This window comes from Parasteatoda tepidariorum, chromosome 5 (genome assembly GCF_982258835.1).
Source record: "Parasteatoda tepidariorum strain Cologne lab strain chromosome 5, Ptep-v5.0, whole genome shotgun sequence".
Classification (NCBI taxonomy): domain Eukaryota; kingdom Metazoa; phylum Arthropoda; class Arachnida; order Araneae; family Theridiidae; genus Parasteatoda; species Parasteatoda tepidariorum.
Window position 1 is genome coordinate 14,455,885 of NC_141759.1, and position 26,186 is coordinate 14,482,070.

Below are 26,186 nucleotides of genomic sequence, written 5' to 3' on the forward strand. Positions count from 1 at the left end.
TTTTTTCTTCCTTAGTAAAAGACAGTCGATATACTTTCAAAATTTTCCTTATTTGCTACTTCTCACTAATTTTAATTGATTAATAATCATCTATATTCATAAAAGTGAATGTCTGCGTGTGTATGCCCTTTATAGAATCTATGACCGGAAGCTATGAAACCTTACATACAGATAGTTCAAGGCACGAGGTAGGTCACTGTCGAGATTTGAACATTCTACGACAAATCGCTCTAACAGGATGATCGGAAGACGACGTCGAATTTTCTGAATGGTTAAGATTTAGCCATTCTTTTAAATTTAATGAATCAATTTTCACATATTTTAAAAATACACCAGTGATAATTGCTAGCTCTGTTTGATCAAAAAATAGTTTATTGCACGTATTTAAATATTTAATTATTTTATATTCGCTATGCCAGATGAATTCAATGAACATTACGTGGTAACAAGCGTGGTTTACGTCACTAAATTTATATTTTGCCTGATTCCACGTGCTCTTATTTTATTTATATTAATTCTTTTAAAAACGTTTCTAAAAAATTACTTATTTAAGACCAACGGTAATGGAATTCGCGATCGCAACGAACTATAGGGGGCATGAGACGAATACCTGCAATTTCTATATGAACAGTCATTCAGTTGCTCTGGAGACGTCTTTAATGTAGCGTGTAGCATTGTAACGCTCCTTCTTAATTGTGGCTTATTAAATTTAAAAAATGAAAATGTTTGATATTTTTTCTTATGCAAGCTAAAACAAAATGGTATCTCTTTTTTTAGAGACGGAACATCCAAAACACACCGGAAAAATATTTGTAAATAAACAGAAAAAAATGTTTCTTCTTATTAGAGTTAAAGCCTAATGCCTGCGAAATTGTTTTATTAAATTTAATGATATAACATGAAAGGCCTATTTGAACTTTACATTCCATAGTTTTATGTAACATATTACTTCAAACTTTGAAATATGCAAAGAGAATACATAAACCCATAACTTTATATCATTTAATTTTGCAAAAAAAGTTTTTTGACAACAATTGTTATCAAAAAATAAATTTCAGTAAAAATCATCATTTATAAACTGAAAAACGTAAAATAAAGAATGCTTACAAAATAATATTCTAAAAATTCCTCAAATTTAAAAAAAAAAAACTTTCACGGTTTTTTTATCCTTAATCGGGCGTAGAAAATCAGTCTATAGAGAATTATCATCAAATGAAAAGAATTATTTGCAAGTAAAATTTTTTTTATAAAAATTACAGTCCTTACCTGATTTATAAATCCGGAGAATTCAAAAATGATATGTTCTTTTAATTTGAAAACTTTATTCACAAATAATATATACATAGATTATCCCTTCATTACTTTAAGATGACATACCACACAATAAAATTTTATAATTGCAAGATCTCGATATGAACTTCAATATGTAACTTAAAAACAGAATTTCTGATTTCAAAGTTGAATTTTTATTTCATACTTTTCTGAATCATATTACTTCAAACATTGGAATATGCAAGAAGTATACATAAACATGTAATGTAATATCATTTAATTTTTCAAAAAAAGTATTTTGACTACAATTTTTATCAAAAAATTATAGACTAAAAATCGTAAAAATAGGATTCTTAGGATAAAAATACGATTCTAAAAATTCCTCATGTTGAAATAAGAAACTTTCACACTGTTTCTTTTTTTTATTCTGATAGTTCTCAATCAGACGCAAAAACCATTCTGTAGAGAACTATCATCAAAATAAAAAAGAAATTATCCACAAGCAAATTTTTTATTATAAAAATCATAACACTTACCTGATTTATAAATCCGGAGAATTCCAAATGAAATGTTCTTTGCTTGAAAATTTTATTTTCAAATAATATATACATAGATTATCCCTTCATTACTTTCAGACGGCATTTCACACACCAAAATTGTAAGATCTCTATACGAATTTTATTATGCAGCTTAAAAACAGAATTTTTCGATTTGTTTTTTGGATAAATAAATATTGCTACATATTCTTTTAATTCTATTCATTTCATTAAAAGTGGTATTTAAATAGATGCTCCTAGAAACATGGTTTCTCTTTTCTATTTTATATTTTTTTCTTAAATAAATATTTATTTTCTAAAATTATTTACGGTCAACTTCTTTAAATTATCCAGTATAATATTACCTTGCGCACATCCATTTCGGGCCCATCCTTGGCAACTAACAAACCAAATGCACTTCAGCAATGCAGCAAGAACGGCACTTTGAAACAAAACTCCTCTAGTTACGCTCAATTTTGCCTTTTTGTTTTCATATTATGCAATCTGGCATTCTTGTTACGAAAATATTTTTTAAATCACTCTTGAAAAATTTCCCGTTCATGTAAGTACATTTGAATTCGCTACTCGCGTTATAGATTATGTGTTATTCTGTTTTTTATTTTTATTTTACTTTATTTTCTGTTTTTACGTGTTAGTTTTGCTTATTGTGTTCGATTTTAATTTGTTGTAATTTTTGTAAAAAAATATTTTTGAATGCTCCTCACACTATTGTATTAATATATTTTGTTTTGGCTATATTGATACAATATCACAAAGCACTCTTTTTTGCGGATATAATCGTGTGGGCTGATAAAAGATTATATCTTTTATTTTCCGGATTTTTTAAAAAAAATTTATCATTTTTTTCCCTTAGTTGTTTGTTATTTTTTTATTATTATTACCCCCCTTTTTTCCATATGTCTGTAATTTTCCTTTGTTTTATCTTCATTTTGAACTTATCTAATGAGTTCTCTTTACTTGCAGCTTATGCGCAATAAATGAAACTTATTGTTGACTATCACATAGTCGCTTTGGTGAATGACCGAAATATTTATTACATCCGATTTGATATTAATTTATTCGTGGATATAATTACATTTATTCGATATTTTAATGCTTACTGAAAATAGATTAGAGGAAACATCAGTGTAGGGTATACCGCGCAGTGGCCCTTGACCTTAAAAAATATCAGTGTTGGGTATACCGGGCAATGGCACTTGACTTTAAACATCAGTGTAGGGTATACCGGGCAATGGCGCTTGACCTTAAAAAACCATGCCCGGTATGCCCTACACTGATGTTTTTCTAAGGTCAAGGGCCACTGCCCGGTATATATTTACCCGATACTTCAAACACTGATGTTTCTTCTTATCTATCGTCAGTAAGTATTGAAATATCGAATAAATGTAATTATATCTACGAATAAATTAATATCAAATCGGAAGTAATAAATATTTAGGACATTCACCAAAGCGACTATGTGATTGTCAACATTCACCGGTGAAAGTCAACAACCATAGATTTCGGTCATTCACAGTAACATGCACATCATTTACATAATAACCTCATCAGGATGTTTATTTCATACTTTGCTAAAAACGTCAGGCATTATATATAATGCCAGCATTTCGTACTTTTCCGCTCTCATATATATAATAAAACAAGTTCAGTAGTTGTCTGCCACTGTTTAAACTGAAATGTTGAAGGGTTATGTAATAATTTCTTAATATAGGTACTTATATAAGTATAACATATTATATTTATATATTCGGTGATCATTAAAACTGCTTCAATCAGTTTCTATACTTTAGAATCAAGTGTTTCGCAACCCCTCGAAAGGGACATGTACCTGAGAAAATCACTTAATAGGGGTAAACTATCAGCATCATGCAATAGCATCATGCATAATAGTATCATGCAAAGAGATGCTAAATACATTTTATATTTATTCCAATGGTATAAATTACGAGCAAAGAGTTTATCTTACTTCAATAATGTGAAGCCACCAAAGGTTGCAACATATAATATTAAATTTTAAAAAAAATTGAAATTATTTTAGCTGCATTAATTGAAATACTTAGTAGAAGGACCAGGTAAGTGCCATTTTCAGAACGAAAAAAGAGCACATGTATCCGAATTATATTATTACAAATTTATTAGAAGTTGGGACTAACAATTCCTTGCTTAAATTTATTTACCACTGCCTAATCCATAGATATAATAATGAATGTGTGTATGTGTGTCTTTTACAGACTCCTAAACCATCCAACTGAAATCGATGAAACTTAGCTTACAGATAGATTGAAGCATGAGGAAGGCTACGTCACTAAATTTCTACTTTTAAAGTTGTCTGGTACCGCGCCCTTTTTTCCTATTAATTTCTTATTAATTGAAATAGTTAAAATGCTTTTCTAAAAATAACTATTTATTTAAAATCAACGGTAATTGAATAGAAAAAAATATTTATGTATTTAAAGGTAAAATTAATGGGAATGTTGTATTTGTATGTTTAGGTGAAACATATGAAATCGCCACATTATTATTGATGCCAATGATGCTTAATTAATTTAAGTAATATAAGCATATTGAAATAAGAGAAATAAGCTGTGTACTAGAAAGCAAAAGTAACGGAGTTAATATATGTAATTGTCTAGAGAAACCGTAAAAAATCGTAATAATAATCGTCAATGACGACAATGATGCTTAATTAATGTTGGTAATATGTTAATTGACATAAAAAACTGATCAAAAATGTAGCAAAAGTATTGAAGAAAAGATACTTATTAATTTTGAATCGACATATTATTACTCACACTAATGCTTTATTAATATTGATAATATGTATTAATTGAAGTAAAATAAAATAAGCTATGCGCTAAAAAGCAAAGTTAAAGGAGAAAAGATTAATAAAAAATTTGTTTAGGAAAACCGTCGAAAATCATTGTTCACAGATGATGCTTAATTATTGTATACTATTGACAGTAATATGTAGTACTGGTATTATGCTAATTGGTGCAATTTTGATAAGAGTTCTACAACGGATTTTCCGTAATTTCAAAAAATATTTTTATTCCGTATTTTCAAAGATAGTTTATTAATATTTTAATGAATGAGGACTAATAGAAATTTGTTCTTCCACTACTAAATAATTTAATAGAAAATTAAAGCCTAGATAGAGAAATGGTCATACTCCAAAATCCTTAACAAGTTCTAACAAGAATTCAATTTGTTTTTTTAAATTTCAGCTGTAGTATTTTGCAGTCACTGACAGTGTTTCTCTACTCTGGTTTATTGATTCTTTACTTATTTTTTATTCACCCAGTGCGAAGAACGGGCATTCAGCTAGTTTCTCATAAACGTGAAAAAGCATTATCATTAAACATGTTGTTTGCATCATTTTCTTGTGGTTTTGCTAAGTAATAATTTTTATTTGCCAAATTTAGTGATTTATTTGAATTATGCAAAAATGGTATTTAATTTATCTAATTAGAGCACAACACTTTCAATAAATTAAAGCAATACAGCTTTCAATACTTACATTAATTCTGGTTACAGGAACTGGTGTTTTATATAGATTTCTCATATGAATGATTAGTGCATTTTTGTTGTTGTTGCTAATTCCCATCTGGTCTGACGAGGTCAGACCGGATCAATAAATCCGTTAACATTAAGAAAATCCGAAACCAGAATGGGAGAGGAATGAATGTCGTTCCAGTCCAGCCCTAAACAGTTCAAGATGTGCTCAGGAGATGCCTGGTTTTGTTGGGCAAATAGGAAGGATCTTTTGATTAGCAGAAAATGTGAGGCTTTTCAGGTGTCCACTGGCCAGTCGAGATAAGCAAGTGTTGGTTTGCCTGTCACCAGTTATTAGCATTTTTAAATAGTTTAAGAATTAAAACTTCTACCTTAGCAAAACCATACCTTATTAAAAAAAAATAGTAATATGGATAAGTATCTCTTAGCTCTGAGAGTTACAAAAATTGAAATCAGGAAAAAGAAGTTAGCGATGGATTTTTTAACAGCACAAAAGACAATTTTTTTTCTGTAGCTTCACGAAGAAATATATAAAGATTTTTCATTCTGATACTTCAACGTATAAAACGACGAAACATATTTTTGTCATTGCGTGCCAAAATAGAAATACTTTAGTCTGTTAGAAATTTCTCGGGAAAAATGTTTAAATAACAATTTATTGAATGATTATTTTACTATATTTAATCGAAACAATCAAATAACCATAAATGAAATGGTAATCAAACTGTTAAGTTTGAGAAAAACTGTTTATTTGCTGCTTTCACCTAATCCGATTACAGGCATACAACAACAAAAAAAAACCCTTATCCGATTTAACAATTAGAATTTTATCGCACAAACTAAAACTACCTCATGAAGCTACTTAGTTCTTTGCAAATGCGTGCCTATCATAGTCGAGAGGGCTTATCTGTCAATCTTATGACCGGCAGAACTAGAGTTCGAGTCCAAGTGTTGGCAACTCACTATTTCCCCCATTCCCTTCAACACATGAAGAATTTCAGCGTCCGGCACTTTCCAATACCCATTACCTTATGAAAAGCCGAGCTCATATGTCTAGTTAAAAAATACATTTTCTTTTTTTACGTTTTTTAAAAATGCTACTTGTAAAGGGTTAAAAAACCGTATAGTTTTCTATTCATGGTTTTATAATCATACTTTTTGTAACTGGTTTCAAAACCATAAAGTAGAAAAAATGTTCTATGCCGTAAACTTTTCGGTTAATCGGATAGACAGACAGCTGCCAGTTATTTTACCATAATTCAAGAATGAAAATTCTAACAGTGTAACCATATTAGTTTTAGCGGCACGATGCGGAAACAAGCTTAACTACTAGTTAGACAGAAGATTTTGTCATTTTTTTTATAGTTTTAGAAGCGACCCTGCCAGTGGTCAGTAAGCAGTTGGGTGACTTCTTTGATTAGCCTGTAAAGCGGCAGAAGTCATACTGTGTCGGTCCTCGTTAAAGTGTTCTACTATAAAGTGCTCGACATCGAACAAAGGTCGCTGAGCTAACAACGCGGGGAATCGTCCCCTCTGCTGAGAATCAAAATTTTGATTGAGATGTTTCTCATGTCGTCGCCAAAAGCCCATTGCTCAGCTCAAGCGGGACATAAACAAAGTACTACTGGGCAATTCCATGAAAAAGGGGAAAAGCATTGGAAAATTCAAATAAGAATAATGTTATCATTTTGGATGTTTTCTGAATTAGAAAGGTTTGAAGTTTGATAATTTATAATTATTTTTTTTGAGAATTTAGTTTTTTAGTGTTGGTAACCCATTGAACATTGGCATTTACTTGTCCTGATTTGGGTGAAGAACATGGTCAGTTTTTGAAAATCAGTAAGTTAACATTATTTTAATTTCAAAATGTTCCAAAGAATAAATATTGTTTATTACACTTAATAGAAATATTGTGCAGTGTTAAAATAAGTTTTTGTTGTTAAATTCACTTAATTATATACATTTCAACTAAACATTAATGCATGTAACGTAAGTTACCGAAAACTAGAAAAAGTTTTTGTGTGTAAAAAAGAACAAGTGATACAAAAGTAAGAATAATATTTTTTCTTCCTTCGAAGCTAACACTAAATAAGCAGCAATAATTTTCTTTTCAAATATTACTTATTTATTGTTTTGTGCCCCATTCAATATGTGTAACGTAAGTTACTGACATGCATGCAATGTAAGTTACCAATGTGAAATGAGTTTATTCCTCTTGAAAATTGGCATACAAACTAAATAAAATGTATCCAGTTACATTACCAAAGTTTAAATAAATTATCACCTTCTTAAGATATTAATTTTAATGAAACTCTTTGCTTTAAGTTATTAATTTGGGTGTTGGCATTCATATGTTTTCAAAGTTGAGCGAAATCTTTCGACAGGCACCGGGAGTTAAGGATGTAGTTATAATTAGAGATGCTAATGGTAGCAAAAAGAAAGTACAAGCAGGGCATCTTCATCATTCAGTTCGAGAAATGCACCAAATTTTTATGGAAGAAAATACAGAATGCAAAATTGGAAAAACTAAATTCTTTGAGCTCCGTACAAAGCATGTCTTGCTTAGTAGCAAACTTCCAGGCAATGTTTGTGTTTGTAAGCATCATGAAAAGTTCGGATTGACTAAGGAAGCCTTCAGCAAAATTTATAATGTTCCATCTTACGAAATTCTTTAGAAATTTATTTTATGTTTAGAAAAAACAGCTGAGTGCGAGTCTCTAGAACAGATGAGTGGAGTGTCTAGTCTATTCTCAAAATCTCCACAGATTAAAAACATTAAGCAGATCCACCATTTAAGAGTACAAGAAGGCATACCAGAAGAGTTTTTTTTAGTGAAAGATGTTGAAAAAGAAAATGATGAATTCAAGATAAATGCTGGGGGTTGATAAATGGTTAGATAGGAGGACATGTTATATCCTGGTGTGGTAATGTCTGTTGCAGAGCAAGAATTTAAAGTCAATGTAATGGCTGCTGTGGGAATCTATTGTAAATGGCCAGAAAAAAGAGATGAAATATTCTACCAGAAAGAAAGCATAGTGGAAAGAATTGAGCCCCCTGTACTAGTTAATAACAGAGGACTTAATAAGTTTGCAGTTATGTGTGAATCAAAACTATCTGAATTTACTTTATGTACACTTTTTCTCCCTTGCACTATACTGTTTAAATAACTTAATTTGCATTTGTACATTATTTGATAAAAGTTTGATACAAAGGGAATTTCGTAACGTAAGTTACTGTAACGTAAGTTACTGTAACGTAAGTTACCCACTTAAAAAATTATATTTAATTTAACTTTTGAAATAAAATCTTAAATCTAGGCATAAGAAATATTTAAACATGTCAGAAAAGTGATACATATAATCTTAATCATGAAACTTTTGTATAAGAACAGAATTTTGCCTTCAAGTATATTGCAAATTTATGCCATTCCTTTTTCGGTAACGTAAGTTACCACACTAATTTTAGGCTTTTGCACTGTTTAAATTGAAAAATAATAATTATTTTAATTAGATTCCTTTTGGTTTTGATTGCAATTTTAAGAAATCACTTTATTTTAATATGTGTATTCATATTATTTGTTTACTTCTAAGTTCTCAATGCAATAAAGTTTATGTGAATGTAACGTAAGTTACCGTGGAATAGCCCTACTACTCTCTTTTCTATATCTTTCTGCAATTTTATTTATTTTTCTTTTGCAATTTTATTAATTTGCTTGCCATTTAAGCACACTAGACTACAGATTTTTTTTATATCCGTCGTTGAACAGCCGATCAAATTTTTGGTTAACGACTACTAATGTTCAACTCCGTATCCTTGCAATTTTGTCCAAGATCCAGAAGACTAGACCAGAATAGGAGACAAGGAAACTCCCGGACCAGTACCCCCAGAGGTATTGATTTGTTAAGGGAACACGGAACCCTTTTGCGACTCGAGAGATGTAACGTGCATCGGTCACCATTTATTAGTCTTCGGCCGGAGGGGATTGAACCCACGAACTCTTAGACATACGCCCAGTGCCCTACCAATCAGGCTATCCCGGAACGCAGACTACAGATATAGTCAAGAATAATTAAAAAAGAAAATAATGAAGCTTGATGAAAGAAGAGGAAAAATTACTCAAACATTTTCTTTTCTTAGACTCTGTACTTATCGTAAGATCATCTAATTAAGAACAATTTTTAATTACAGTTTACTGAAAAACATATCATTTGCATGAAATATTTTCCTTATTTGGCAGGAAGACATGCATTAGAATAACGGGTGGAAGGCACGAGGAGAAACGAGCATTATTGTTTGAAATTGATCGAATGGGTTGATCTCTAATATCAATGGGATTTTAATTTGTTTTTAAGTAAAATTAACTATTCCTTTTTCCTTTTATTTTTCAACCCTTATTGGTTGACTTTCTTGTAGAAAGAAAATTCCAATTAACTATATTACAAACTTAAGAAAAATTGTGAAAAATATTCGAAAAAAAAAATTATTTTTCTGGGTTTGAGAGTGAGTGAGTATAGTATTTCCTTCTATATGATGTTTATTGTGATTTATATTACCATTAAATGTGGATTTTTAATTTAAATATAAATTAAGGTGGTTTATTTAAGTGTTAATTTTACAAATGGTGCAAAATATTCGGTAATATTTTTCTTTTGCTATGTGATTATTTATAGTTCATGTTAATAAACTTCTGAGTGTTAGATTTTTTAAGGTTGCAAATTTTGCTGATATTTTAGCAAATATAAATTAACCAGTAAATTTTTGCCAAATCAATGATAGAAAGAAAAAAACTTAAGTTCATATATTTCTCAAGCATTTTAAAAATTTTTTTAAAAAACCGGCTTTCAAATTTTATAAAGTTTTATCAATATCCAAAAGAGTTTTATCCATATCAAAACATACATTAAAAAAGGAGTTCTAATGATGTATTTCGTAAAATATTCTGAGGTAAACTTTGAAATTTGAAAGAGAATTCCAACACCGATTTATGATACCATACAAATTGTATCTTAAATTTCTAAAAACTAATCAGTCAAAATTTGTAATTATAAAAAAATGTTTTTGCGTCTTCTGTTGCCTAGGTAAATATTTTTGCTGATTGCTGCAATAAAGTAACAATTTTTATATATTACAAGATGAATAAAACAATGCCGGAATTTTATGCGACCCCGAAAATCGACCATCAAAACGGGAAATAAAAAGGCATAAATCTTTAGTAACCCTCATGCATAATCAATAAAAATCAGATTACTTAAGATATTAACCAGGTAGAATTAAATGAGCAATTACCGGACATTCCTTACATTAATATTTTCTTCTCGAAGATGTCACTTTAGTTTAAATTAAAAAACAAAAGAGTTTACATACTGTCATTACCACAATAATTTTTTTAATTTTAATTGTGTTTCGGTGACTATTAATACATTGCTGAATTGTTCATTAACTACGATTATATCCTCTATGAAGTTTTTAGAAATAATAATTTATGCCTAAAAGATGACACCAGACTGTAAAACAATTGTTTTGAGCTCAAATAAAAATTAATTTATTGTTTCAAATAGTTCTTTCTCTGTATTTCCAATGTAATGTTTCATTCTTTGGAATCGTTTTGCTCTCAGTTCGTTATTCAATCTGTAATACATTGCTAATCTGTAAATAATAATTTAACGATAAACACCAACAAATCTCTAAATAATAACCTATAAATACCTTACCTAACGATAATAACCAGCACAAATAGCAAACCATGCCTAAAAGATAACGCAAGACTTTAGCAAATGAAACAATTGTTTTGAGCACAAATAAAAATTAATTTATTGTTTCAAATAGTTCTTTCTCTGTATTTCCAATGTAATGTTTCATTCTTTGGAATCGTTTTGCTCTCAGTTCGTGATTCAATCTGTAATACATTGCTAATCTGTAAATAATAATTTAACGATAAACACCAACAAATCTCTAAATAATAACCTATAAATACCTTACCTAACGATAATAACCAGCACAAATAGCAAACCATGCCTAAAAGATAACGCAAGACTTTAGCAAATGAAACAATTGTTTTGAGCTCAAATAGAAATTAATTTATTGTTTCAAATAGTTCTTTCTCTGTATTTCCAATGTAATGTTTCATTCTTTGGAATCGTTTTGTTCTCAGTTCGTGATTCAATCTGTAATACATTGCTAATCTGTAAATAATAATTTAACGATAAAAACCAACAAATCTCTAAATAATAACCTATAAATACCTTACCTAACGATAATAACCAGCACATATAGCAATCCATGCCTAAAAGATAACGCAAGACTTTAGCAAATGAAAAAATTGTTTTGAGCTCAAATAAAAATTAATTTATACTTTTAAATAGTTTTTTTCTCTATCTCTGTATTTCCAATATAGTGTTCCATTTTTTGGAATCGTTTTGTTTTCAGTTTGTGATTCAATCTGTAATACATTGTTAATCTGCAAATAAAAGCCTAATAATAAAACCCAACAAATCTCTGAATAATAACGTAACGAATACCTTACCCAACAATAAAAACCCACAAATCTTTAAATAATAACCTAAAGAATACCTTACCTAACGATGATAACCAGCTGAATTAGTAACCTATGCCTAAAAGATAGAGCCAGACTTTAGCAAATGAAACAATTGTTTTGAGCTCAAATAAAAATTAATTTATTGTTTTAAATAGTTCTTTCTCTTTCTCTGTATTTCCAATGTAATGTTCCATTCTTCGGAATCGTTTTGTTCTCAGTTCGTGATTCAATCTGTAATACATTGCTAATCTGTAAATAATAATTTAACGATAAAAACCAACAAATCTCTAAATAATAACCTATAAATACCTTACCTAACGATAATAACCAGCACATATAGCAATCCATGCCTAAAAGATAACGCAAGACTTTAGCAAATGAAACAATTGTTTTGAGCTCAAATAAAAATTAATTTATAGTTTTAAATAGTTTTTTTTATCTTTCTTTGTATTTCCAATGTAGTGTTCCATTTTGTGGAATCGTTTTGTTTTCAGTTTGTGATTAAATCTGTAATACATTGTTAATCTGCAAATAAAAACCTAATAATAAAAACCAACAAATCTCTGAATAATAACCTAACGAATACCTTACCCAACAATAAAAACCCACAAATCTTTAAATAATAACCTAAAGAATACCTTACCTAACGATGATAACCAGCAGAATTAGTAACCTATGCCTAAAAGATAGAGCCAGACTTTAGCAAATGAAACAATTGTTTTGAGCTCAAATAAAAATTAATTTATTGTTTTAAATAGTTCTTTCTCTTTCTCTGTATTTCCAATGTAATGTTCCATTCTTCGGAATCGTTTTGTTCTCAGTTCGTGATTCAATCTGTAATACATTGCTAATCTGTAAATAATAATTTAACGATAAAAACCAACAAATCTCTAAATAATAACCTATAAATACCTTACCTAACAATAATAACCAGCACATATAGCAATCCATGCCTAAAAGATAACGCAAGACTTTAGCAAATGAAACAATTGTTTTGAGCTCAAATAAAAATTAATTTATAGTTTTAAATAGTTTTTTTTATCTTTCTTTGTATTTCCAATGTAGTGTTCCATTTTGTGGAATCGTTTTGTTTTCAGTTTGTGATTAAATCTGTAATACATTGTTAATCTGCAAATAAAAACCTAATAATAAAAACCAACAAATCTCTGAATAATAACCTAACGAATACCTTACCCAACAATAAAAACCCACAAATCTTTAAATAATAACCTAAAGAATACCTTACCTAACGATGATAACCAGCAGAATTAGTAACCTATGCCTAAAAGATAGAGCCAGACTTTAGCAAATGAAACAATTGTTTTGAGCTCAAATAAAAATTAATTTATTGTTTTAAATAGTTCTTTCTCTTTCTCTGTATTTCCAATGTAATGTTCCATTCTTCGGAATCGTTTTGTTCTCAGTTCGTGATTCAATCTGTAATACATTGCTAATCTGTAAATAATAATTTAACGATAAAAACCAACAAATCTCTAAATAATAACCTATAAATACCTTACCTAACAATAATAACCAGCACATATAGCAATCCATGCCTAAAAGATAACGCAAGACTTTAGCAAATGAAAAAATTGTTTTGAGCTCAAATAAAAATTAATTTATAGTTTTAAATAGTTTTTTTTATCTTTCTTTGTATTTCCAATGTAGTGTTCCATTTTGTGGAATCGTTTTGTTTTCAGTTTGTGATTAAATCTGTAATAATTTGTTAATCTGCAAATAAAAACCTAATAATAAAAACCAACAAATCTCTGAATAATAACCTAACGAATACCTTACCCAACAATAAAAACCCACAAATCTTTAAATAATAACCTAAAGAATACCTTACCTAACCATGATAACCAGCAGAATTAGTAACCTATGCCTAAAAGATAGAGCCAGACTTTAGCAAATGAAACAATTGTTTTGAGCTCAAATAAAAATTAATTTATTGTTTTAAATAGCTCTTTCTTTTTCTCTGTATTTCCAATGCAATGTTCCATTTTTTGGAATCGTTTTGCTTTCTGTATGCGATTCAATCTGCAGTACATTGCTAATCTGTAAATAATAACCATACGAAAAAAACCAACAAATCTATAAATAATAACCTAAAGAATACCTTACCTAACGATAATAGGCAGCACAAATAGTAACTCATGCCTAAAAGATAACGCCAGACTTTGGCTAATGAAACAATTGTTTTGAGCTCAAATAAAAACTAATTTATTGTTTTAAATAGTTCTTTCTCTTTCTCTGTATTTCCAATGTAATGTTCCATTTTATGGAATCGTTTTGTTCTCAGATTTTGATTCAATCTGTAATACATTGCTAATCTGTAAATAATAACTGAACGATAAACACTAACAAATCTCTAAATAATAACCTAAAGAATACCTTTCCTAACGATAATAACCAGCAGAAATAATAACCTATGCCTAAGAGATAACGCCATACTTTAGCAAATGAAACAATTGTTTTGAGCTCAAATAAAAATTAATCTATTGTTTTAAATAGTTCTTTCTCTCTCTCTGCATTTCTAATGTAATGTTCCTATTTTTGAAATCTTACTTTTTTTCAGTTTGCGATTCAATTTGTAGAACAGCGTTAATTTGTTTTGTTCCAATTAAAAAAAAAGTATTTGTATATAAAAATTTAATTTGTAATTAGTAAGTTATTTAATTTACCGCTATTAAACTCTATCAGTACACCCTACCCATGTCGACAAGACGAGTAGTTGTGTAGGCTTGAAGTCAATTGAGGTGGCGGTGTGCAAGAAAAAAATTTATATGACATTATTATTACTATAATTGACTGTGACATTATTGCTGTAACATTATATGTGTAATCTGTAACATTATTAACCAAATGTGCACCATTTCAATATATATTTCTTTATTAACACTGTGACGTATATGTTTCTCTATTTCTATTTTTCTGCTATTATAAAGGGTTCTGAAGATATTTATAAAAAATTAATAATACAACTGAAGTAAACACTTTTGATGAGTAATTTTTAAATTTTTTTAACATGAAATAGTTTTTAGCAAATTTAACTTTGTAAAATCTGTGATTATTTCATTTGAGAGAAATCAGATGCTCTTATATGGATTAAAATTGCGAGTCCTGTAAATAAGATCAAAATAAAACAACTGTCATAAAATACTAGTGTTCAACTAAATGGTTAATCCATTGATTTGATTTGACATATACGAACCATTTTATTATTTTCCCACTCGCACTCTCCCTATATTTTGTTCAAATTTTCAATAAAATACTTTTTATTTGTCCACTCTAGCTCAAATAAATTTTTTTTTAACTTTTAATGGTTGACACTTGATGTTAATACAATTTTTTTTGTAATATTAATTCATTAATAAAATATGGATGTCCGAAAAACGAAATGTAATTTTCTGATGGGTTCAGCGTTAGTCATTGTTTCAAATTTTACTGTAAGCGATTCAGTTTTTCACATATTTAAAAAATAACATCAGTGATAATTTCTAACTTATAGCTCTATTTGAACAGAAAAATGGTTTATTATGAACCTTTAAATATTTTATATTCGCTGAGTCAGATAAATGCAATAAAAAACATTACGCGTGGTCCACGTCACCAAATTTATAAATAGTTGTCTGATACGAGACTTTTCTTTTAAATTCCTACTATTAGTTCACGCTCTCTCTCTCTCTATACATATTTATAAATCTTGTTCAAATTTTCAATCGTTCATAAAATAATTTTTATTCATCCACTCAAGTTCAAAAACATTGTAGGGAATAACACTTGATGTTAATACTATTTTTTCAATTATTAATTCTTTAAATTTAATCAATTTCAACTTTATATGGGAGAAAAAATTATAATTATTTAATAAAAAGTAACTAAAGTAAAATATTTCTTCGTTGAAATTTAGTAGGAATTGACTTTGATTTTTTTTTTATATTACTTGTTCTTGAAATTATTATATTTCATACACAAAACCTTTTTTATGTCTTATTGAATGTAATTTTAGCACATTTCTCTGAAAGTAATACCATGTTATTAAAGTTCTATGCTTGGCCTAAATTGGGTAAATGAAATTTATAAACACTTGGAGAGTTGTGATAGATCCAGTTTTATTCCTTTAAGCTATACATTTGCAAAGCAGAGTTTAAAAAGGTTCTACATCAACGTTTCTCTGTTCTATTTTGTTTCAATACTGTGTCATTTTTAATTTGAGTCGCATCATTTGGTGGAGTTGAACTAGTAACTCTTTTTTTCAAAATATTATACATTTTGTTGAAAGGTTCTTCTATAGCGATGTAAATGATGAAACCAGCAAATATTGAGAACAGGAAATAGAGTGTAAATTCTCCTACCTGCAAAAGAAGCACACCTTTAATCTAAAAAGTTAGAATGGAAGCTATTATATACCTCAGATAACAACCTCTTCATTTTTAATAAATAATAATAGTAAATCTGTTTTAAAAAAACTGTTTCATTCGATATTACTACTTTTAGATGTACACTACCCTATAATAAGTCATAATTTAGTCTTCGGCTACTACACCTCTGACAGGAGTTTGAATACTAGAAAAACAGATGGAGCAAATTGAAAGAATATAAAATACCAGGACAGGAAATTATTGATGGAATCAGCAAATCGAGGTTGTTGTAACCAGTCTGAATGATGTATTGCCTTGTTTTGTTCGCTTGATTTTGGCAACTGTTCTTTTTAATTTATGGAAAATATATCAATAGAAGGGTTCTTTTCTTTTCTTTCAAAATATTAAAATTCTCTTTCTCTCAAGAAATGATCTGTTTTTTTATAATTTATTTTCAACACAAATTTGGTCCCACTCTTTTTTGTTGCTCTTGTTAAAAAGCGATGAACTAGATCATTTATTTTTCTGGAATTTTAAAACTATAATAAATTACAAATTGATGGGTAATCTAGTTGCGCCTCCGTTATTGTTGTATTTTTTTAGTGATCTAGTTACGCCACCGATGTTTTTTTAGTTTTGATTAGTTGTTGAGTATGATGATTATTATTTGATTGAAAAGTTGTGTTTAAGATTATTAAAAAGTTGTTAAGTTTTTAATGTTAGTATGGGTAGTTTTTTCAAACAGAGTTGTGTTTTAATTATGTTCTAGTTCGTACTTTAATATTTCAGTCGTGTTTTGAATCAATTGGGTATACTATAGCCTACGTCACAGATCGTGTTATTCCTACTAAATTTAACTAGTAAACAGCATTTTCTGCGAACCTGATTTCTAGCAACAAGTAAAAGCATCAAACGAAGTGTGTTGTTTATAAGTCGCTACTCACCAGGTTGGAATTGTATTAGTCTAGTTCCTTTGGAAATAATTTATATTGTTGTTTTACCGAAGTTTATGAATTTAGTAAACATATTTAAAACTCAGTTTATTAATTAAACTAAAAGGTAAATGTTATTCCTAGTAAGTGGAAGTAGTTGTGCTTTTTTCATATTATACCCAATTCTAGTTCGTGTACTAACAGTTACAGTGCGCAGATTCGCCTCTGTTGACTAACTAGAGTAGGATTGAATAAAAATATTTAATATAATAGTGAGCTGGGGAACAAGCAATGCGTAATTTTGGCTACATTAGTGAAGCAGAAATAGTTAACTTTTTTTTTGCTGTTAGCCGTTGTAGTGGGCCATTAAGGCAAGGAGTGCGATGGCTCTTGCTGTCCCTTTCCACCAGCAATGGCCAAGAATTTGACTTCTTCCACACCCATACGTCACAACCGTTTATATGGTGTAACCACTGATACATCCATTTATTCACCCGCAGATCGTAATTTTGACCTACACCAGATAACGATCAATCTCCAATCCAGTAACCCTAGAGGTGTAATTTGATATGGGAACATGGGGGACTTTTTGCCCCTAAAGATTTAACGGGCACCATTCACCATTTACAACACGGGGATTCGTCGGCTGGCTAGAATCGAACACCCGTTCTCACGAATGTGATCTAGGCTCCTGGAAACCATGTCATCCCAGTCATATCAGTAAAAATAAAATAGTGATTTCGAAAAAAAACGTTTTTGTCCTTTCCCAATAAAGTACGTTTAATTTATTCAAATTTTGCGACAGCTATTTACTTAGTGAACTTAAAAATGTCTTTTTCTTATTGACGTTAAAGTAAGAAACTTTAATTTTTATTTCAGTGCATGGCGCAAACGTGGTATATAGCTAATACGATGCAGCATGCGATTATCTCCCTCCCTTTAATGATTGTTACTTACAGGTATTTATTCACTTCTTTTAATTTATTTATTAACATGAGTTTAGAAGTCTTAATGTCATTCAATTTAATTTTGAACGGATGAATCACCTCCCTTAGTATATGTATTAAAAATTCGTTTCAAAAAACAAGGCAAAAAATGCATTTATTATGGGTCACAAACTGTGGTCGTGAGTCTTCTTTCAGCCACTACAGTAAAGAAACAAATATATTTTATTTTGTTTCAGTTCATAGACTTCGGACACAATAATATTTTAAAATTATAATAATTCACAATAATATTTTAAAAATTGTGCTTAAGGGTGATAAAATTTACCTTCTTTAAAAGTTATTAACCGATTTCGTTTGAATTTCCTGTTTTGTCATTTGAAATAACATACTTTAAAATTACGTAAAAATTTGTGTACAATTCAATTTGTTTTTAAACCTTATAAAAAATAATTAAATATTATCAAAAATTACTATTTTGAAATGAATTATATTTAGATAAACGAATTTAAAAATTACGTACAAAATATTCTCAATTTGCCTTAAAGGTCTCGAAAAACGGCGGAATGTGAACATTTATTTCATTCATTACAAATGCACAGAAGACTGCTTATGACACCATAAGTTCTCTGGCTTTCCTATATCTCTGTACATTACAATTTAAAAACACAAATACACGAAAACACAATTTAAAAACACAAATTAACAAAATGCAGAACACGAGTCAGGATAAGTGGCATCAAATATTTGATGTTATCCACACAAAGGAGAACAAAAGGAGAATCACAGTCATCTTTGGCCGGCTGGATTCGAACTCCCGTCCTTACGAACGAGAGTTCAGCACCCTGCCAACCAGGCTGTTTCATTCACAACCTTTTTTTTGTTGTTAAAAATATAATGCCAACTTACTTGTGAAATTCTATCCATGTAGTATCTTTCAGTAATAATAGCATCCCTGAATACCAAATAAATAGGATGTACTAGGTAAACACAATAACTTATGCGACTTAAAGGAACTAACGACTTTGAAGAAAATGCTTTCTCAACAATACCTAAAAAGAAAATAGTATTTAAAGAAACGGCATTCATTTAATTTGTACAGTGCTAAAAAAAAAGAAAACTAATAAAAAAGTAATGAAGCAGTGTGTAAAAGCAAAAATAATATGATATAAAATAGAAAGCACATTTAAGTACTTTTTCGGTGGCGAAACACAAAATTGAAGTGAAAAAAAAAATCTGAATAATTAAAAACGAGTTGCATCGCATAGCGAAATTTAACCATTTTCATTTCTTATGTGGTTTCTTTAATTCTTTTGCTTCTACATTTTATGGCCGTTTAATTATTACTGAAGATTTTTTGAAAATTTCGATATTCATCCAGAAGTAAGCAAACCTCCATGCTTACTTAAAATAGTCTCAATTTCTCTATTTAATTTGCTTTTATTATGACTCTTAAGGTGGTAATTTAATTGAGAGGACAATATTCAAATAAAAGTTGTAACTTTGCGAAAAACAAGATTTATGGTTAATTCAGTTTATAAAAATTTGAGTTGAATATTACTTAAGAAACTGCTGTGTTTTTCTTCTGTGATCAACTCGTAGAAGAAATTTTTTCCATCTTTTTCTTTTCCCAATTTTAACTTTTATTTCGAATATTCAATTTTTGGGCGCGTGGAAGCTTTTCAAATTTTTTTTTTTACATTTAAAAAAAAAATACTTAAAAATTAGTGGATTTTAGTAATATTGATAAAAATGCTAATAAAATCCAATGAAAAACCACAAAAAAATTAAAAATTGCATCTCTCTCTGTAACTTTGAGAAAAATAAATTGAACGAAAAATAGTTTTTGATAATTAGTTATTTTATCTTAAAAAATAATAATAAAAATTGATTATTATAAACTAATTATTAAAAACTTAGTAATTATTATAATTATTTATTAGTATTTAAATTTAATATATTGTAATATTAATTTGCAAAAATAAGAGCTAAAAATTTTTTTTCGTAATAAAAATCCTTTTATGCATTGTGCTAAATTTGTAAATGATCAAAACTAATGTCGGTTCTAAACAAAAGTAATTTTTGAAGTATTATTTAATGGGCTAAGAGTGTTTAGGTAATGACAGTATATGCATTAACGATTTTGTGAAAATGTAGAAATGAGCCTTCAGTTTATACAGCAGTTTCTCCTTTCCATATGAATAGTTTACAAGTTTGTAGAATTTCCTTTAACACCAAACATACCAACACTTAATATATACCTATTTCTACCATAGCCGGTCTACCATAGTTCTACCATAGCTAATTCATTGCACAACGCGTTTTTTTACATATACAGGGTTTTTCCATTGTACATTTTCCGCAAGCATATTTCTTCCAATTATCATTATGACTATCATATATAAGACTAATTTTAATAATTATAATTCTTATAATTAGTATTTTTTCTTCAAAGAACTTGTGCTTCCTTGATTGTATCGATATTTTCTGGGCAAAAACTAACAGCTAGTTAGAAATGAAATAAAGCTATCGAAATAAAATATAAGCTACTTACCAATACATTTAGTTTTTGCCACTTTTTTGACACAAAAATGCCAATCTAAAATTTTAGGTACTTTCTTGAAATTTGAATTCACAGTTATTCTGATTGAACTAACTACGCAACAGAAACGCGCAACTAATCGAAAGCAATACGTTGAACACGTATAATTTCTGATCCGATAACCTTATAAAGCAATAAATTGTTTTCCCGGTCAATTGACTCGTTGTGGTAGAAATAGGTATATGACAAGTATTATTGAAAGCAAGCAAAATACGAAAATAATAATAGAATATGAACTGTATATAATTGTTAGAAAAAGTCATGACGTCATATGTGCAAAAAAGATAAGATGGTGAGCGCATTTTCGATGTCAAAGTTCTTAAACGGTTATTTGACCGGTTATGGTATGTTAAGTGTTAAATTGCAGCACCAAAAAAAAAAAATAATAATGCTTACATAAGAACAGTGGTGTTTATCAACAAAAACTTTATAAAAATTTTACAAAGTACAGTATTCATACCTCCGAAATTATCACGATCTGGATATCCAGATATAAAAGTGCTACCCAGTACTATCCATTATAAATAAAAGTGATACCTAGTACCAGTAAAAGTACTATCAAATGCCATCCTCTTAGTAACAGGTAAAAAATTCCATAATCTCAGGAATCGGGTTTTAAGTGGGGGAGGTAAAGTTAAGGAGAAACTTACATATTGCTATTTAGACATATGAGGTATTGTTCCCAATATATATATATATATATATATACATATTTTTTACGCTAAAATGATAAATACCGAATTCGAGCAGATTTAACAGGTAATTGCTCAGGCTTTATGAGGATTTTATGTATAAGAAGTACCATTTTTGATTGATTCTTTTTTTATTCAACATAGCTAATGATACAGGTAAAAAAGTGCTTGTTGCCTATTTCTTTTGCGCTGAATTGGAAGGCTTTTTACTTATTTAGACTTTTGACAGTGCTATCAAAATAAAGGTAGTGTTTGTGTATTTAATGTAATGCTAAAGTGAATGAATTTAATGTAATGCTAAAGTGAATGAAAATAAGTAGATAGGACAAATAGTTTAGAAGTTATAGCTTTTGATAATTAAATACAGTCAAACTCCGCTATAGTGAACTTTCAATGGACCGACATTTTGGTTCACTATAACTGGGAGTTCACTTTATCCATACAGCAAACCCTTTTAACTATAGGTTCTGAACTCCTCCCTTTTATTACGCATTATTTAAATAAATAACCCATAAAATGAAATGCAAAAATGACTAAAAAACAATGTAGTAGTAACAAAAAATGAATTAAATTTTATTACTCTTCGTCTCTGCTTACAAAAAAATTTAGGGATGGCCTTTAGTTAGAGATGAGAAATTGAGATAAAAGAAGCGAACAGGAAAAAATGCTTACGGATACATACCAGAGTTGGCCAAAAATGTAATCGATTACATTTTTTGATTACAGTAATCAATTACTTGTAATCATGATTACAATTTTCAAAAATTTTGATTACAGCTGTAATCATGATTACAATATTGATTACAGTAATCAATTACTTGTAATCGTGATTACAAAGTTTGATTACAGCTGTAATCATGATTACATAGTCGATTACAGTAATCAATTACTTGTAATCATGATTACAATTTTCAAAAAATTTTGATTACAGCTGTAATCATGATTACAATTTTGATTACAGTAATCAATTACTTGTAATCATGATTCCAAGTAATTGCGATTACAAGTAATCACAACGAAATTGATTACGAGTAATTATGATTACAAGTAATCAAAATATATGATTACATGTAATTTGATTACATGTAATTATGATTACATGTAATCTAATTACACGATTACAAGACAATTGTATTCTTATAAATGATTATATTTTACAGTAGATAGTAGAATGTATTTTATAATGATACATTTTGCACGTATTAACATGTACCGCATTTTGTACGTATTTGTATACGTACAAATGAATGTAACTAAAATGTATGTACATATGATTTTATCTAGTGCATATGTTCAGACATTTTAGTTTCACACACATGTACATACACTTATATTGTAGGTACAAAGTATATGTACGTATGTATATAGATAATAATTATGTATGTATGTGCAAACAATGTAGACATGTACATTTATACACAATGAATATATGCATTTTGTGCAAATATTTGTGTACGTAAAATGTATATCTATGTTCATGTACGCATGTATATACAAGTACTTGTGTTTGTACGAACATACATACATTGTCTGTACAATGTATGTCCCATGCATGCATGTGCAATTTATTTATGAACAGTACAATATATGTATGCATGTACAATATAGGTATATATGTATGCAGGTACAATATAGGTATATCTGTAGGATGTACAATATATGTATGTATACATGTACATGATATGCATGTCCAGTGTATTTATGTACATGTACATGATATGCATGTCCAGTGTATTTATGTACATGTACATGATATACATGTCCAGTGTATTTATGTACATGTACATAATATGTCCATGCTCAATGTAAGTATCCAAATATGCATAATACATTTGTGTACGATTGTACGTACATTGGGCGTATTTATATTTCACATATATTCATACATGCATTCGACATGCATAACGTACGTACATACACACATTTGAGATGCATATATTGTACAGATGTATATACATATAACGTGCAGATGTATATACATATAGCGTACAGTTGTATATTCATATAATGTACATATGATGAAATGAACATATAATGTACATATGTGTGTACATATACAGTACATATGTGCATAAATATATTGGGCATGATTCTTTCGTACAAATTTTACATGTGTACATGCATGCTATCCCTATCTATGCATATGGTGCAATGTATATATGTCCAATGAATGTATCCACACATGTACAATACACGTATGTTCCATGTATGCATATCCATATGTACTATATATGCACGTACAATACATGAATGTATGTACATACATTGTACATGCGTACATACATTACACGTATACATATGTACATTACATTTATGTCTAAATATGTGTACAATGCAATAAATAAAATGCATGTAAGTTAACTTTTAATGACTCAAGCAAGTTAAATGACAAAATCAAACGATATTTAAATTTAGTTTTCAGCTTTAATTGTTCTAAATCATTTTGAAATTCTCTGAATAAAAAATTATTTTCAGGTATTTTCATGAAATGTTTGACAATACAGATTTATTTTTTTTATAACATAATGTATGATTCATAGAAATTTTTTAAATGGTAAGAAAAGCGGTAAATTTTATGTGTGGAATTAATATTTAGAAATTCCAAATAAAATTATCGTTTGCTTTCTAAAAAATATGTGGTCGAGTTTCATATGCCTTAGAATAAATTTTAAAACAAATTTTAATAACTTTACCCATATAAATTTTTTTAATGTATGCACAATGTATGTGTATATTGTAATTACGTATATTTAAATGTACGCATGTATTTGTACATTACTTGTAATTATGTACATGTATACGTTGTATGCACATGCGTACATTGTGCATATAACTATTTTTTTGTACATCCATGCATTACATGCGCATAAGTATTAACAAAGTATGTAGTTATACAAGTACATACGTAAGTTGTACATAAGTACATACTTTGCGTGCACATATATCGATGTACATATAAATATGCATGTATACATGTACGCATTTTACTTACGCAACTATGTGCATATATTGTACCTTTAAATAACATTCTTACATATTGTACGCAAATACGTACAATTTTATATACAAACGTACATTGTATATACGTGCTATTATCGTAAATTTGTACAATATATGCACTTAAGTACATAAAAGCATGCAAACGCATAAACATTATTTTCATATACGTTCATACATACATTGTCTATGTATACAAAGATACAAAACTTTGCCTTTTTGTACAAACTAACATACATGCGTACATGTATCATAAATGCATAATTATATGTACTAAGCATATGCGCATTGCATTAAGTATATTACAATATAATTATGAATATTGTACGTACAAACAACGTTTGTGCATACATTGTATGCATAGGAATCGCAAATTGTACGTTCATGCGTGCGTACATTCTATGTACATAAAAATATGTAAACACATGAATACTTACATAAAAAATTTGACTATAGTATACAATCGTAATAACTTGTAATCGTATAGTTTGATTACAAGTAATCACAATTACATGTAATCAAATTACATGTAATCATGATTACATGTAATCATGATTACATGTAATCATATATTTTGATTACTTGTAATCATAATTACTTGTAATCGTTTTTGTTGTGATTACTTGTAATCGCAATTACTTGTAATCATGATTACAAGTAATTGATTACTGTAATCAAAATTGTAATCATGATTACAGCTGTAATCAAAATTTTTTGAAAGTTGTAATCACGATTACAAGTAATTGATTACTTGTAATCGTGATTACAAGTAATTGATTACTGTAATCAAAATTGTAATCATGATTACAGCTGTAATCAAAATTTTTTGAAAGTTGTAATCACGATTACAAGTAATTGATTACTTGTAATCATGATTACAAGTAATTGATTACATAGCTGTAATTATCTGTAATCAATTACAGTTGTAATCGATTACTGTAATCAACGGCCAACTCTGATACATACCACTCTATAGATGGCTTTAAAATCGGTATATCTATTATTTGTAGAAATTTCAAAATTACCAGAAAATGAAGAAGAAAAAAATCAGCCTTAGACAGAAAAAAGATCATACTATCCAAATTACTCTCTTGTTTTGGTTCACGATATCCACAAAAAATAACATTATATGTGTATAGTAAGGCGCAGGAGTGAACGTTTTCGCTATAAACCGAACGAGTTCCCTATAAACCGTGCTCATTATAGCGGGGTTTGGCTGTATTTATTTCTTCATTTATATTATAATAAAGTGCTTTTTCCTCTTCCCTTCCATTTAATTATGATGGGAAATGCCGTACAATAATTTACCACACATTGCGAGGAGGGTTTCAAAACAATTTGTTGCAGGGTAGAATTTTATTTTTGGATGGTAAGGTTTTGAGACAATTTTTGAATTTTCTTTACCCTCCAATGCATGGGTTAAATAAGTATAATTAAGTTTCTTCTATCCTTTTCACCGGGCCTTTAAAAATGCGAGAGGACATGGTTCAAAATACGACTTTTTTAAAACTTGATTTTTTCATGAACTATTCGACCGATTTTACTCAAGTTTTGTATTTTGTCATTCAAAAATACGGTCATTAAATTGATTTAAAAAATTGTACACCTTATAGCTTAAAAATGCTAGACTATTATTAAATAAAATAATAAATATTTACTAAAAGTGATATTTGGCACGGTATTTAGATAAATGAATTTTATAATTGTGCGCAAAAAGTTTTGCATTCGCTTAAAAAAATTTCGAGTTATGAGGAAACAGGCTAAAAGTAGAATTAACA

The 26,186-nt window shown here is 28.8% G+C and overlaps 1 protein-coding gene across 1 annotated transcript in view; it reads right to left on the bottom strand.

Annotated features, from left to right (window-relative positions):
• Nucleotides 1-15,972: 15,972 nt before the first annotated feature.
• The window catches only part of LOC122272635 (nose resistant to fluoxetine protein 6), a 70,994-nt gene continuing 60,780 nt past the window's right edge, over nt 15,973-26,186 (bottom strand). Inside the window, exons 14-15 of the mRNA XM_087163427.1 lie at nt 19,027-19,169; nt 15,973-16,235 (exon numbers count right to left, since the gene is read on the bottom strand). Coding sequence (XP_087019553.1) covers nt 16,044-16,235; nt 19,027-19,169 — 335 coding nt within the window. The 3' untranslated portion in view covers nt 15,973-16,043. The remainder of the gene's footprint in view (nt 16,236-19,026; nt 19,170-26,186) is intronic.